General features: G+C 36.7%; 1 protein-coding gene across 2 annotated transcripts; it reads left to right on the forward strand.

Moving 5' to 3' along the window:
• Window positions 1–3,086: 3,086 nt before the first annotated feature.
• LOC135214153 (uncharacterized) lies at window positions 3,087–15,541 on the forward strand. Of its 2 annotated transcripts, XM_064248231.1 has the most exons (6): window positions 3,088–3,195; window positions 8,193–8,508; window positions 9,709–9,821; window positions 13,728–13,789; window positions 13,845–13,880; window positions 15,040–15,541. In XM_064248231.1, exons 2-6 carry the CDS (start codon window positions 8,373–8,375, stop codon window positions 15,260–15,262), a joined length of 570 nt encoding a protein of 189 aa, XP_064104301.1. In that variant the 5' UTR covers window positions 3,088–3,195; window positions 8,193–8,372; the 3' UTR covers window positions 15,263–15,541. The 2 variants fall into 2 exon arrangements, 1 of the variants encoding a protein (XP_064104301.1); XR_010314302.1 differs by lacking the exon at window positions 8,193–8,508 and having other exon boundaries at window positions 3,087–3,195; window positions 13,728–13,880; window positions 15,040–15,538.
• Window positions 15,542–16,066: the final 525 nt, after the last annotated feature.

Below are 16,066 nucleotides of genomic sequence, written 5' to 3' on the forward strand. Positions count from 1 at the left end.
CATACAATTTAAAAAATGGACATTTATAAATGTAAAACTAATAAAGTTTAGACATTAGCCTTTTAAGTGAAATCCTGACCAAGAACAGTTGTTAGTTAATGCCAGTATTTTTTATTTGTTTTAACAGTTTTTTCTGAATCATAATGAGTTATCATTAAGAAGCAGCAATATAAGATCTTATTTTTTTAAAATATATTTATTCATATTTCGTTGATAAAATTTCTCACATCTTTCGTAAAATCAAAGACTAAATCTTCGGTTTGCACAAAAATAGTTGCCAGTTATCAATATATTTGGCTGTATTTATTAGTTATTTTTTAGTGTCAACAGATGTCCATAGTGGCGTCGCCCCTAATTGACAACTGTATGATAGCAAGCCTAATATTAGATACGAAGATGATATGAAAACCGTTAAATAGATTAAAATAACTATCTTATACATACCATAATGTTTTATTTATTTTAATTTGTTAAGTAATACCGCTGAAATGGAGCATTCAGTAGGTGCAAAGCAAGTCTATTCCTTCAACGAAGATTCCCTCTCGGTTGGACGTTTTCTTTCTTGGTCTCGTTTCCTGTGGAATGTCGTCTGCTTCTCCCTGCTAGGCAACAAAGTCTCGCCAAGAAGGGTTGGTATTCTCCTGACTACTGACCAGACCCATGTTGCTGACTTTGGGAATTCCAGCACTACTTCGGTTCATTTCAGAATCTTATTTTATTTAATAATCGCTCGAACGCTACTTTACTGAAGTGATATATTTTGAAAGTTAAACGTTTGCTCACTCCGTTTCAGCATTTCTTCTGCTTTGCTTGTGTTACCAACACATTCGTGGCAGAAATCGTCGGAGTGACTCATTCCTCAGCAAACTAGGGTATTATTGGCAGTTCCGTTATTATTTCAAGAAATGTCACTGAATTATTTTTTTACCTGTAAAGCCATAAATTTTTGTTGGGTTTTGACAAATAAATACAATAGTACTTATGTCAAAACTATCACCACCGAGACGGAGCAAACGAATTTTTTTGCAAGGAAACGGCACCAAAATAAAGAATTGACATCGAGAAAAAATCGATATAGATATAAATACACCTTTATCCAGTAGTATATTTTATCTTTAATCCATCATAGCTTCAATTATCTGCAAATTGAATTGCCTCAAGAAATTCCAAGTTACGTAGTTTCAAAAAGTTTACTCTCATCATTTTTATGCACAGCTCCATTAGTAATTTCTAGAGAATGCGCGAACCAGCCTTCATAGCGGACGAGTCTATTTATCTACTACTTAATGATGTATATTTAACAGAGAGAAATACCGTACAGAACTCTCCAAGTCATAGGCAATACTGCCATTTTTGAAGTGAATTACCACTTGATATACTGATCAATATTTGACGTAGGCCTTCCAAGTAGTACCTTTTGTAAAAATATAATTTCCCACGCAATCCAATGTGATTTCCTTTTCTGTGAATATTTTAATGGTTCTGTGTTCTCATTATAGTTCAGTCTCCATTTTTAATTGTGTCTGCGTCTTCCTTTACAAACACGACTTGACAAAAGCTCCCAAAATATCCCATTTTTTAGCGAAGTCTGACTTTTTTAAGTTCTAAATATTCTCGAATGATATTTTTTTATCAAATCAGTCGCCAAAGTAAAGTCTATTCGACTATATTTTCTTATTACGTTGTGTTTTACTTCCAACCTCTTATCAGTTACCAAACACTGTCAACATAAACCCTTTAGGGTTCCACAATTTTCAGTTAAGAATACAGTTTCCTATATTCAATTTCGGTGAATAGGAATGTGGTTTAATTTTTTTATAAACTTCTTACGTTTGTTAGCAAATTACGTTTAAAAATGCAAAACTCCAAAAGTTTAGACAATTGCCTTTTTTTTTTTTTGTAAAGACTTACCGACAATAGTTGCCAGTTGCTGTTCATATCTTTATTCAATTTAAGTTTTCCATAGTTTATATTACTTTCAGAAAATTTCTCATTCCTTTCGTAAAGTCAAAGGGTAATTATCCGATGTAAACAAAAATGTTGCCAGTTAGTTGCTCTCTCTCTCTCTCTCTCTCTCTCTCTATTATATATATTATATATATATATATATAATTATATATATATATTATATAAATTTATATATGTATATATTATATATATTATATATATAATATATATATATAATATATATATATCTATTTTTATATAATATATATTATATATATTAGTCTATTTTTAAGTCACTGGAAGTGTCACCAGATGTCCATAGTGACATCGTCACATATTGATGATAGGACAACAAGCTTAAAATCCAATAGAAAAATATTACGAAACCACTAAATAGACTGTATATTAATATATTTAAGTTTACGAATATATGTTTACAATGTGATATCGCAGAAATGGAACATTTTATCGGACTAATTCTATACCATCGTTTACAGAACGATTTTCGTAAGTTATGGTGTTATCTTTCTAGTGGAGTTTGATAATTGACATGTTCTTGTTAAGAATAATCATTAATATTTGATAAGGTTGAGATGGAACAGTTTATAGATATAACTTTAGTCCATCAATTTTAATGTGATGACTGCCGTGTCTTTGGTGTTGTTTTTCCCTTTTAGTCTCGTTTCCCTTTTAGGATTTCGTCTGCTTTTCCCGACGAGAGAGAGAAAGCAAGTCTACTAAGATTTCTGCAGTTATAGACAAAGTTCAACTTTGTATTTGTCAAATATCTACGTAACGTTTTTCGGGATCCAGTCACTGCATTGTTTATTAAATGATTTATATATATTATATATATATAATATATATATTATATATATATATATATATATATATATATATATATATTTTCTGTTATTTCATCTGTCCCAAACGATGGGGTTTTCAGTTAGTGTCTTGTTCTATGGAGTAGTACCCTTTATCTAAGACCTAAGTCATAACGTAGAAAATTAGTTATGCCATATCACCAACGATATCTCTGAAATATTCTTATGACTGAATTCTTTCAAAACTGTCTTTAAAATATATATTAAAGTGAACGGAGTATGGTTTGAAATACTGTTCACTTCTGTTAGGATAGTGTTGGAACTTGAGTCACGTGACTTGACCTGGCTCTGGCTGTGTTCTTCCCTCATCAGCAGCCATCTTAAACTTAGTTTGCTCTGGTTATTCATCGCCATTATACCGAAAGTGAGTTTCGTTACTCATTCATTATTACATATGTTATGTAGATTAAGGTGATATATCAATGTAACCTCTGCCAATAAGGGCCTTAAGCACTTGCAAGTGTATAAGAGACTGTCGAGGTGCTGGCACTCTATGGTAGGAAACCGTACCCGGTCCCTGAAGTGTTCAAGTGGCCTTTTGATGATTGGTCATATTGTTAAAGTCTTACGCTGAGGTAAGGCGTCTTTAATCTGGCTGGTCAGTGAAACTTTTAGGTAGCCTAGTCTGTGCGCCTGTAGGCTAAGGTTCAGCAGTCAAAGTCGTAGAGATTATTCTATTCCAGTCTTAGGTTAAGCCACCCTAATGATCCTAGGAACTGAAATTGTGACACAAGTTCTTTGTTTATTCTGGGAATGAAGACCTTAAATGAGTTAAAAATGAGTCGGTGCATTCCTCTGCAGTCTGGCACATTTGGTCGTCCTGTAAAAGTGCTGGCAATATTCAGTGCCCAAAGAGGTGCATGGAATTTAACAGAACCAAAGATGTATTTTGGCGATGGGGGGTGAGGACAAAGAGTCTGACTTTGGCTTTAGAGAAAACTAGTCATGCACGATAAAGCCGTAGTACTTTAAGTAGACTATTATGAATTCATATTGTAGGCTTTTGTAAGATTTACTGCATCAGGATACGGTGTAGATCTCGGCCAAGGTCTATAGAGTACCTTCTATAGACCTCGGGTCTCGGCAATGCACCTTGTTCGCCCGTTCGTCTGACGTCGTTTCAGATTTTCCTCGTCTAAATATCCAGTTATTTCTGTTTTCTATTTTTTACTTAGTTCCATTAATTTATTTGCCAATGGTTATATTCATTTAATTGCCCAAAACTATGCAAGTTATTTTAAATATATCATCAAAAGGATCAAAGAACGGCTTGCATATATCCCGGCCTAAACACCAGAGCTACAGCCAATGGGAGCTGATGTTTGTGCTGCACTAAGTGGGTGAAAGTGGCTGGGTGAACACAGTTGAAAATTTAGTTTTGACCTTTTTTGTGTGATAATTTTAAGTGATGAGAGGTAATAGCCAATACCACTTTCTTTTTCAGAGACCAATGGACACCTAATAAAATGGTTTTGTTGAAGTCTGCAACATGTTAGGGCCGGTCGATGGAAGAATTATTATGCGATTCCTCCAATGGAAATGATATAATTTTTTGGCAAGAAATCTTGAAATTGTATGGTTGCAATATTCCAGTTTACCAATAAAGGCAGAGAAAAGGTCTAAAAGCTATATAGATTACTTGACTTTTTCTTGTGAATAGGTAGGGTCAGTGACGTTTCTTTGGAGTGGGTCATTGAATCCCATTTGGGTAGGGCCATTCAATCTGGATAAAGCCCTGCGCTTTTACCTGTTTTCGGAGGTTTTAATGCTGTTTTGAACCTGACTCTGTCCGATTTTTGTCCTCAGTATCAAGCTTTATGTTTTTTTAAAGGAGAAGGAATCAAAAGTTGTTATATGAATTGAGTGGTTTTTTGATGTTACGATAGTGAAGGCTTAAATTGTCAGATTTATGTAACTAGTCCTTTAAAAAAAGGTTATAATTATGGGAATAAATTAGTTGATAGATTAGTATACAGTATGGCACTAATAACAAATTTTACCTAATTTTAGGCCAATGTAGCTTCTTAATTTATTAACTTAAATTTGTTTTCCTGATTTGAATTTTACTAATCAATTGACCAGACCGTCTTAGGGGTTAATTTCATAAGCAAATGTGTTTTACACAGTTTCAGCGTTTGAGCATAAATGAGCAAATATTTATAACTAAGGTACACAGAGAACGTATATTATTATTATTATTATTATTTTTTTTTTTTTTATTATTATTATTTTTTATTTTTTTTTTTTTGCTCTATCACAGTCCTCCAATTCGACTGGGTGGTATTTATAGTGTGGGGTTCCGGGTTGCATCCTGCCTCCTTAGGAGTCCATCACTTTTCTTACTATGTGTGCCGTTTCTAGGATCACACTCTTCTGCATGAGTCCTGGAGCTACTTCAGCCTCTAGTTTTTCTAGATTCCTTTTCAGGGATCTTGGGATCGTGCCTAGTGCTCCCATGATTATGGGTACGATTTCCACTGGCATATCCCATATCCTTCTTATTTCTATTTTCAGATCTTGATACTTATCCATTTTTTCCCTCTCTTTCTCTTCAACTCTGGTGTCCCATGGTATTGCGACATCAATGAGTGATACTTTCTTCGTGACTTTGTCAATCAACGTCACGTCCGGTCTGTTTGCACGTATCACCCTATCCGTTCTGATACCATAGTCCCAGAGGATCTTTGCCTGATCGTTTTCTATCACTCCCTCAGGTTGGTGCTCGTACCACTTATCACTGCAAGGTAGCTGATGTTTCTTGCACAGGCTCCAGTGGAGGGCTTTTGCCCCTGAATCATGCCTCTTTTTGTACTGGTTCTGTGCAAGTGCCGGACATTCGCTTGCAATGTGGTTTATGGTTTCATTTTTCGTATTGCACTTCCTACATATGGGAGAGATGTTATTTCCATCTATCGTTCTTTGAACATATCTGGTTCTTAGGGCCTGATCTTGTGCCGCTGTTATCATTCCTTCAGTTTCCTTCTTTAGCTCTCCCCTCTGTAGCCATTGCCATGTGTCATCGCTAGCTAGTTCTTTAGTCTGTCTCATGTATTGTCCGTGCATTTTGGCTTGTTGTGGCCAGTCCTCTTTGTTGTCTGTCATTTCTCCTGGCCTCTGTATATTTCTGGGTCTTCGTCTACTTTTATTAGTCCTTCTTCCCATGCACTCTTTAGCCACTCGTCTTCACTGGTTTTCAGATATTGCCCCAGTGCTCTGTTCTCGATGTTGACACAGTCCTCTATACTTAGTAGTCCTCTCCCTCCTTCCTTTCGTGTTATGTATAGTCTGTCCGCATTTGCTCTTGGGTGTGGTGCTTTGTGTATTGTCATATGTTTCCTGGTTTTCTGATCTATGCTGCGGAGTTCTGCCTTCGTCCATTCCACTATTCCTGCGCTGTATCTGATTACTGGCACTGCCTTTATCCCTTTAGTTCTCGTTACTTTGCCCTTTTGTATGTTGACTAAGGCGCATTTTTCTATTCCAAACTCCATCCTGATGTCCCCAGATACAATCCTTATAGTCTGAATTAGTGTATCTATTTCCTTGATGCTCTTACCATACAGCTTGATGTCGTCCATGAACATCAGATGGTTGATTCTGTTGCCTCTTTTCTTGAGTTGGTACCCGGCATCCATCTTCTGTAGTACTTTTGTTATGGGAATCATGGCCACTACGGAGAGTAGTGGGGACAGTGAGTCTCCCTGGAAGATCCCTCTCCTGATATTATCCTCTGCTAGTCTTATTTCAGAGCTTGTAAGTATTGTATTCCAGTTGCGCATTGTATTTTTGAGGAAGCTGATGGTGTTTTCCTCTGCCCCATATATTTTCAGGCATTCTATTAGCCATGTGTGTGGTATCATGTCGAAGGCTTTCTTATAGTCTATCCATGCCATGCTTAGGTTGGTTTTCCTTCTACTGTTCTTCATTACCATTTTGTCTATCAGGAGCTGGTCTTTTGTGCCCCTACACTTCCTTCTGCAGCCTTTCTGTTGGTGGGGGATGGTGTTTGTCTCCTCTAGGTAGTTGTATAGCCTTTCACTGATGATACCTGTTAGTAACTTCCACATTATTGGTAGGCAGGTGATAGGCCTGTAGTTACTGGCTATATTTTCCTTACTCTTGTCTTTTTGTACTAAGGATGTTCTTCCTGTGGTCATCCATTTGGGTGCATGGTGATTTGAGATACAACGCTGGAGTTGTTCTGCTATTCGTGGGTGTAGGGCCTTGAGGTTTTTGAGCCAGTATCCATGGACTTCATCGGGACCTGGGGCTTTCCAGTTTGGCATTTTCTTTAGTTGGTGTCTGACTATGTCTGTCGTGATCTTTGTGAATCTTTGTTTTATTCTCCCTGTTTCTTCTTCCTTGACTTCCTGGAGCGATGTTGCATGTTTGTTGTGTGATACCGGATTGCTCCATATGTTTTCCCAGAGTCTCTTTACTTGGTTCGGCTTCAGGAATTTCTGGGTGGTTGTCTTCCCCTCTTAGTTGGCTGTATAGTCTTTTCTGGTTGGTTCCGAATAGTTTGTTCTGTTGGTATCCCTTATTCCTGTTCATGTACCGTTGGATCTTATGTGCTTTGGCCTTAAGCCTCTGTTTTACATCTTCTATTGTGATGTTTAGTCCCCTCTCTTGTACTTTGTATTTCTCGTTGAGTTCCTCCCTTGTTTTCTTGCTTCTTAGCCTTTTTTCTGCCATCTCTTTCAGTTTACTCAAGTCAGATCTCATCACCATGATTTGCTTTTCCATGCGCCTTTTCCAAGGAGGTTGCTGTTTTGGTTTCTGTTGGGTTGGTTGTGCTGGTGGTGTTGGTGTTCGAATCCCCATCAGTTCTGCTACTAATCTTGCTCCTGCATATGCCAGGTTATTTGTTTCTGTGATACTGGTGGTGTGTATTATGCCCATTATTTCATTATTATTATTATTATTATAGAATGATGACTGTCTCATTTGGATATAGTTATATCCATAATTATGACGATATTAATATAACGATATTAATATCGTTATTTTAGTATCGCTGCCAGATTAGAAGATATAATATTGAGGTGCACAACAGTTTATTCAGTCAAAATGATTAAGAGGTAGAGAAGCCATTGATTAGATCTACGAATATTGCCATTTCAGTGTCACCTTCCTTTTATAAGAAATTTGGATGAAAATTCAAATGTAAAGCCTAAGAGAGAGGCTACCGTAAGCTGACATATTCATTTCCTCAGGTGCTAGACCTGAGTGACAAACAGTACGGTTTTATAAACAATGTTGTTGCAGGGTGAAGCGGGTTTTATATATTTGGAGTTTGTTTAATTGGTACTTTAGTTTTTATAAAAGTTTTTTTTTCATTTGTCTTATCCTTATTTGTAGGATGTAGGCCCAGGCCATGACGTCACTGGTCGTTGACCAATCAGGACGCTCTCGATCGCGCTGTTTCTGGCAAGGTCCATGGTTTCTGACCCAAAAGAAATGGCTCTAACGCAACAACCGTCGTATCTCAATGAAAAAAAAAGCTCTATGCTGGTTCGTATTTAAAATGGAAGTGACCGAATGGGTACAGCAGAGACTTTATATATATCGACGCCGTCAGCAGGGCTGTCCATCTGGCTAAAAAAGAATATTTCAGATAAAAAAAAAATGACCACGAAAATCATATCAACTGGAGCTGTCAAGCGCCTCGTCAGAGGTAAGGTGCATTAGTTTCAGCCCTGGATGTATAGGCCCACCAGTACCCTATAGAATATGCGTATATCCGGCATGTGCTGCATACATAGTTATAGGCTTCCTGCTTATGTTTGGCTGAGCTTAGGTCAGTATCAGTAGGTAAAACCATTTGTAAACTTGGTAGTCAGTGCACAGACTGTATTCTGTGCAAGCGTACCACAATGATATAACTGCAACGACGGGTGCATAATTGTCGATGTTCCCCGTTGCTTGGCAAGACAACTTAAATTTCATAAAATCATAAACCTGTTCGATGTCAGTATGTGGACCCTAGACCTAATACCAACACATGTCATAATAAATGAAGCTCGTAAATTTGTCATGAACGGAGGGTAATTTGACAATGAATTGCGAGTAAACAGCATTCTCTGATCGGCAAACAGCCCAACATTCGTCCGTTTTAGCTCTCTCTCTCTCTCTCTCTCTCTCTCTCTGTCTTATTAAATGGTGCTGTTAAACTTGAATCTGCACCTTTTCCACAATTTATATTAATAACCAGGTGCTGTTGTTAAGATTGTGATAAATATAGGTTTAAATGTTATAGCTATTAGCTGTGTAAATTGATTATTGTAGCCCATAGAGTCGAACTTTATCTCTTCTTGATTAGTAAGCCCTTTTGTGCGTTTCATAGGCCTTCCTTTCATTCATTTAGGAGTAGAGTTACATTCTTTTCAAATATCTGCTTTACCGACAGAGATAATTGTGCGCGTTTCCGTAGAAAATCAGTATGCCTCTGTCTATTTGATTTAAGCAGAGAATTATCCTCTTAGTTGCTGGGTGACCGGTGTGGCTGGCAGCCAGTGGGTTCATGGCTAAAACTAGACGTGGGTGGATCAGTAGTGTCAAAATGTATTTCATCATTGCATTAAATTAAGGAAGGTAGGGCTTCTGGGTACTCCTCACTCCTTCATGACTGAAATTTTTTTGTTCATTTTATTTTTATTTTTTACTTAATAAGGAATTTGTTGTAATTCCCGAATAAAAAGTCGTCAGCTTCTGTCATGTCAAATTAACACTGACGTGCCAGGTTGGAATGTTCTGAGTTTTTAAGATTTCACTTGGATATGAACAAAAATTAACTAATATTTCCAGATGCAAGATTTCTGAATGTTACCAGTCATGTATATTGTTTTTTCTATAAGAATTTTCTTCTCATTTGCAGGTTCTTTAGAATTCCCAATGCGCTCCTTCAGAAGATATTTCAAGACTTATCACAATTACGTATCTGATTTCTACGGAGAATCTGATTGGATGTCATTGTCTAGAACCGGACAGGTAAGGTTTGTTGTAAGTCTAGTCTGGAGTAATTCGAGTTCATATGTGTTAGTTCCAGTCTGCTGTTCATGACTGCATTGAGCTTTGAATAAATTTCCAGTGTTAGTGTTTATAGAAGTCTGAGTGAAATACCAGATATTCATTTTTGATGATTATTTCAGGTTTCTGTAGCTCATAGAACGTGTTCATATTTGCTTGGATAACTTAGAAGCGCTCTCTCTCTCTCTCTCTCTCTCTCTCTCTCTCTCTCTCTCTCTCTCTCTCTCAGAAAATTCACAATAGGTAATCATACTTCACACTGATTTTGGGGAGAAGTGAATATATCCTTAGGATTTTAGTTAACTGAATATGTATTCAGTCGTCAGTTTATCATCATTCTTCATTGTTGTGTGATGCGAACTTAGTTGTTTTTAGCTTTGTTTGTTGGCGAGTCGTTCTTTTTATTGCTTTTTTTCTTTTTTTTTTTTGGTTAGTCGTTATTTTGATTTCATTTTAACAAATGTGGATGGGTACCGCACATAAAATTCCACTGGGATCCAAGTGTTGTGTTAGGGCACTTGGGAGTCCCTTTTAATCACTTTTAAACGCCTCCTGGGCCTTTGGAGTCAAGTGTGTTCCAATGCCACTGACAGCAGACTCTTCAGTTGCTCAGGTTTGTACAGTCGATTCAAGCGGTGGGTTCTACGATGCCTATAGTCCGACAGATCTAAACTGATAGATTGTTTACTTCCTTGAGAAAAACCCTGTGCCAGTTCTCTCTTAACCTTTAAATCATCCCCTTCTTAAGTCCTCACCCATCTCCCAACGAGGCAATATTTGGGACAGCACCTAGTGAAACTGACCGTATAAATCCTAATCCGTAAACTCGATCCCTATTCTATTTGGTTATTACTTTTGAGACTATTAAATTTTATTTTTTATATTTGTTATGACTTATACCTTATATTTTGCTTATTATATTACATATTTTATATGATGATGTTTTTCATTAAAAGTAATAAAAATCGGCAATTGCCGATCAGTATGTATGTCCTATGACATTTTCCTATAATCTTGCCGGTAATTACTTCTTTTTATTCTTTTTTATTATTTGAATTTCCTGTCTGCCATACAATCCATTTCCTAAACAAGTTTGTAATGTTTTGGATTTCACTGCTCTTCATTTTAGGTTCCCCCTCATTCTAATTCATCAAGTTATGATTTACTTGAATTTCATTTCCTTTTTCACTCACGGTCTAATGCGTGTAACAATTTTTACTTTTTATAAGGTTGTTGCACATAAACTTATCATTGGGAGAAACAAATTTACAATAATTATCGCAAGAATTGTAATAATATGATTCTATACAAAATGTACATTACGAAGAATCTTCGTCGTCAGATGATCTTACTTTAATAACAGCTATCCTTTGCAGCATCGCCTGTTTGCAAGTTTTCGGAATGCTTAACTGCATTTGCCCATTTCACAGCGTGCTTTCTGTGGGAATAAATTAATTTTCCTACTGACTATTGTTGAAGCAAGAAGTCATTCTTTTTGGCGCTAGAGTTCTCAGGTAGACCGGGCGGTGGGGCTTATACAAAGGGTAGCTTAAGAGATAATTCCTTTAAACTTCATAGTTTAACAGGCTTGGCCCACCTGCATATCTCCTGTCAAAAGTAACAGGATAAGTGGCAACGTTTTTTTGAAACATCTGTCACGTTTATAAATGCGATTTCTCATTTAAAATAAAATTATAATCACTATGTGAACGCTGAAGTCAGCAAAACTTGCTAAAAACTTTAAACTACCGATTTATTGATTCATGTGTTATAAAGTTAGGTATTTAAAACTGTATACTGAAAAATGTGGCAACAGTGTTTTTACCCAAAGACGAAAACAATCTATCAGTTTAGATCTGTCGAAGTATAGTGCTTGCTCTCTTCAAGGTGCTTCTTTTCATTTAAGTCTCTTTAAGTGTCTGAAACACAATGAATGTTCTTTCCTTGACTTTTTCCCTCTATATACATGATCCATGGTAGTTGGCACTTCTATATACATGTTGCGTGCCCTGTCCATCTTACAAGTCCTGGTAATTTCATTTGATATGGAAGTTTTGTTAAAACAGAAGTCATTGTTTTAGGGTCTTCTCTTGTTCTCCTCTCTCATACGTATCAGTAAGAATGTCTTTTAATTTTTTTGTTCTAAAGCTACATTTTTGGGGTTAAGACCGAGTGATATTACTTGTGGTAAGATTTATAAAGCTTTGTGCCATCTTTTATTTCTTATAACGAAATTCGTAGATGACAGTACCACTCACTCTCTTGCGCTGTGGTTAATTTAACTTAAATAAACCTCGTAGATTATTTCCAACGAGACGTTGAAATCTCTGTTGAGTGAGCACGAACGGTGAATTGAAGGCATTTTTGATACTTTTACTTTGATATATGTATGGGTATTTGGGGTCCCTTTTTCATAGACTAATAAATGTGTTTAGCTAAATACACCAGATGTCGGGTGACATTATTTTAGCAGAAATAAACGGGCCGACTAATCATGTGGTTATTCGAGTGTTCGGCAGCTTGCTTTGAAAGTGGATGGTTTTTCTTAAGAATGTTTGTTCATGTTGGTGATGGTAAAAGAGACATACCTGAAGGGACCTTCAAGCTTGAAGTAATTGCTATGATACGGAATAGTACTTGAGGTTTTACTCTCAATAAAGCAGGTAGTTTATCTCTAGTTTATGAATTTCTGACACACACACAGCGAGAGAGAGGGCGAGCGAGCGAGCTGGGTTATTATCCACTTACCTTCAGATTCAGATTATTAAACAGGTTTAAACTTGGCCATGATCGAAAGGCAAATTAAAAATACCTTGAAAAGTCCAGTTAAGGTGCAACAGTATTTAAAGATACATAATGTGGTTGTATATATAGGTTTTCTCGGCTGTAATTCAATTTCCAACCATCCTTACTGGGAGCTGCACAAATGTCTTGACAGTCAGATTTCTGTGTTAATGTGTTTATAAAGTACTTGCTGAATATTCCCTAACTCGAAGCTTATTCAAAAACCACTGTAGTAAGGCATTAAGTGTGTTTTGTGAAACTGAATGGTTAGTGGCTGGTGAGAGAAAATACTTAATAAAGTGAGAGAAATGCAGAAAAGTCTACCGCCTGTTAACGGCACAGACCGTGATTGATTTATTTCTTAGTATTGCTGTAGCATTTTTCTCCTACTGTAACTTCCTGTATTTTGTCTCGAGTAAATTTATGATTCAATCATGTTATGGTACAGTGCCTGTTTATTGTAAAATTTTATTCTCTAAATTCAAATGTTACTGTCTGTTGTTTAGTGGCTGACGTCGGTTCTAAATGGTTGTCTCTTGTCTTGCAATAAGCAGTTTTTAGTGTACATACAATCTGCAGTTTCCCCCTTTTTTATACACGATAACGGGTATTTAGCTAAAATATGAATAATTATTTATTGAACCTGGAATATAATATTGGAGGTGCTGTACAGTGGTTGAGCAATTATTTTTTATTTGCAAGTATTAAAAAGGTGCAATTTGATCTAGGACTGTAGTTTTGACATGTGGTCATTTTATTGCGTCCGACGGGTCTCTGAGACAATTATGTCGCTATGCTTAAGAGAGAGAAATGATATTATGAGGTTTATAATTGGAAAGGCATCCCTACAATTAGTCCAGAAGTTTGAGTTAATGATAATTACTAGGCATATCCTCCTGGTAAATCTTAACTTAGTCTTTAAAAACTACTAAATGTGCGCAATATACGAAAGATGATTTAAAATGTATTAAAACTAACGGTTTCCTTTAACATTCACGTTAATGTTTTTGAAGAACATCATAGGATAATTGACGTGTAGAGAGATTAGTGATACTGAAATGTTAACATTGCTGCTTCTTTCAGAATGAAATACTCTTCGCTTCGATGGCTGGTTGTTGCAAGGAATCTTTTTATTGTTTGAACCGCGTCTTGGTAGTGGAAGTTACAGTTCCTGGAGTCGAATTTTCATAGTTTGAATCACGTCTTGGGAGTGGAAGTTCCAGTTCCTGGTTCATGGTGAGTTGGTTCTTGGAAGTATTTGCTGAAATAGTTTATGAACCTGAATAAAATCTGGGTCTTTTATTTTAGAAATAGTGATTGTGAAGAGAATTTTGGAGAGTGGAGGTAGTGCTTTTTGCTGTCTCCTTAAGATTTCAAACAACACTTGTCGGTTTTAAGCTTGCCGCACACTAAGCCCGAACGGACGCGCCCGAACAGAACCGAAACGTCCGATAGAAATCGAAAGCATTCAGTCTTACCTGACTGCGCACACTGGGCCAGAACAGAACGGAACCGACGCAGTATTCTTTGAAAGATATTTCTTTTGAAGCGTCGGTGGCGTCTGACAGGGAGCAGTGTAGCCACTCATGTGTAACAATAAATATTGTTGGAAAAATACAAAGCGTTGTGCCTACAGAAAGTTATTTTGGTTTGTGTTTGTTAACTATCATTATTGTTTTCACAAAAGGAATTATTGTGAACATTCATTAAGTGTGTAACAATAAATATTGTTGAAAGCATGCAAAACGGTGTGCCTACGGAAAGTTATTTGGGTTTATTTTTGTTAACTGTAATAATTGTTTTCACAAAAGGAATTATTGTAAACAATTAATAAAGTGTATAACATTAAATATTATGACCTTCTACTACCACGCTGGACGTCGTTTCTGTTCTGTTCTGAGGCTTCGGTGGCGGTTCCGTTCCGGCTCAGTGTGCGGCAAGCTTTAAGAAGCTTTCCAAGGAAAGAGAACAGACCAGAAAAGGGGGTGGTATAGGGCATTCAGAATTTTAATTCGGGAAGGTCAGGTTCATTGCGAGAGTTTATTTCCTATCTTTTGAGTGATCTAGTTTGCAAGAAATGGAATCAGTATTCAGAATCATAGTCACTGCTGTCTTTTGAGTGATCTAGTAGCAAGTAATGAAAACAGAATTCAATATCATAGTCACTGCTGACAGTGTTATTAAAGTTAACAGGAAATGCCGAAATTCAGAGAGCCAATTTAAACTTGGTGAAATTTTGGGGCTACTTTGTAGTTTCTTCTGAACAGATTTTTTTGGTTAGAATGAATAAGCCTCGTCATGAAATTGTAAATGCGCATTCCTTAGCTTGTGAAGGTGCTGAGCTAAGTATGTCTAGTACATAGGATGTCATCATAGTCAAACTATCTCTTTGTAGGAGTGTAGCACCGAGGACGAGAACCGTTCTGAGCCATGAAGGCAGCTCCGTGGACAAGTACAGTTTCCAATCCTACAAGACTGCAGCACCGAGGATGAGAACTAATCTGAGAATGGGGAAGCTCACCTCCGGGCAGTCGTGGAAGAAACATGGCAGGGATAATATTAACGTAGCTGTAGCTAGTTCTGATGTTCTGATGTATGTGTTATCTGTGTATTCTTAAAGGGAGAAGGTTGATTATATTTCGTCATCTCTAAAACTGCTTGGCAGACGTTCTCTATGTAACATAAACGGTATCAAATTGTTTTACAGTGAAAGGTTGTACAAATTTATGAAGCTGTTTTCTGTAAGTTTATTTGTAGTATATAAATAGTATAAGTGTCTGGCATCCGTTCTCTGGGTAGGAATTGAATTGAATTTATAAATTTTGTGGCCATTTGCCACGTGCCGGAGCCAAAGGCCATTCAGCGCATATATATCAACAAGATAATTTACTAAAAAAGGTATACATAATTAATCCAAATTATTAAAATAAACTTCATATTAAAATACTCATTTAAATATCATAAAACAAATGGATTTCCTTAAGAAATTTAAAAATCTCTTCTACGGGAGCACCCTCTCCTAAAATATCTGACAAAGGTTTGTTGGTGAAACCAAACCGACGTCTATGATTAAAATAAAGAGGACAGTCAACAAATATATGCCTCACTGTAATGCCAACATTACAATTGGAGCATTGAGGAACCTGCCTCTCTGCTCCACTAGTTAAAAGATACCGGTGAGTTAAAAAAGTATGCCCTATACGCAGGCGTGTTAAAACTATACTAGATCTTCTATCCATCCCAACAGGTGACCAGGGATGAACAGAAGGTCTGATCGATTTCAGCTTTAAATTACTATTCAAGTTGGACCAGTGATTCTGCCACTTAGTCCTACAAAATGATTTAATAAAAAGTTTAAAATCTTCACAGGGAACCCTCACAGAGTGGGAAGCCCGGGAGGAAGCTGCCTGCTTAGCGGCTGT

This window comes from Macrobrachium nipponense, chromosome 45, assembly GCF_015104395.2.
Source record: "Macrobrachium nipponense isolate FS-2020 chromosome 45, ASM1510439v2, whole genome shotgun sequence".
Lineage (NCBI taxonomy): Eukaryota > Metazoa > Arthropoda > Malacostraca > Decapoda > Palaemonidae > Macrobrachium > Macrobrachium nipponense.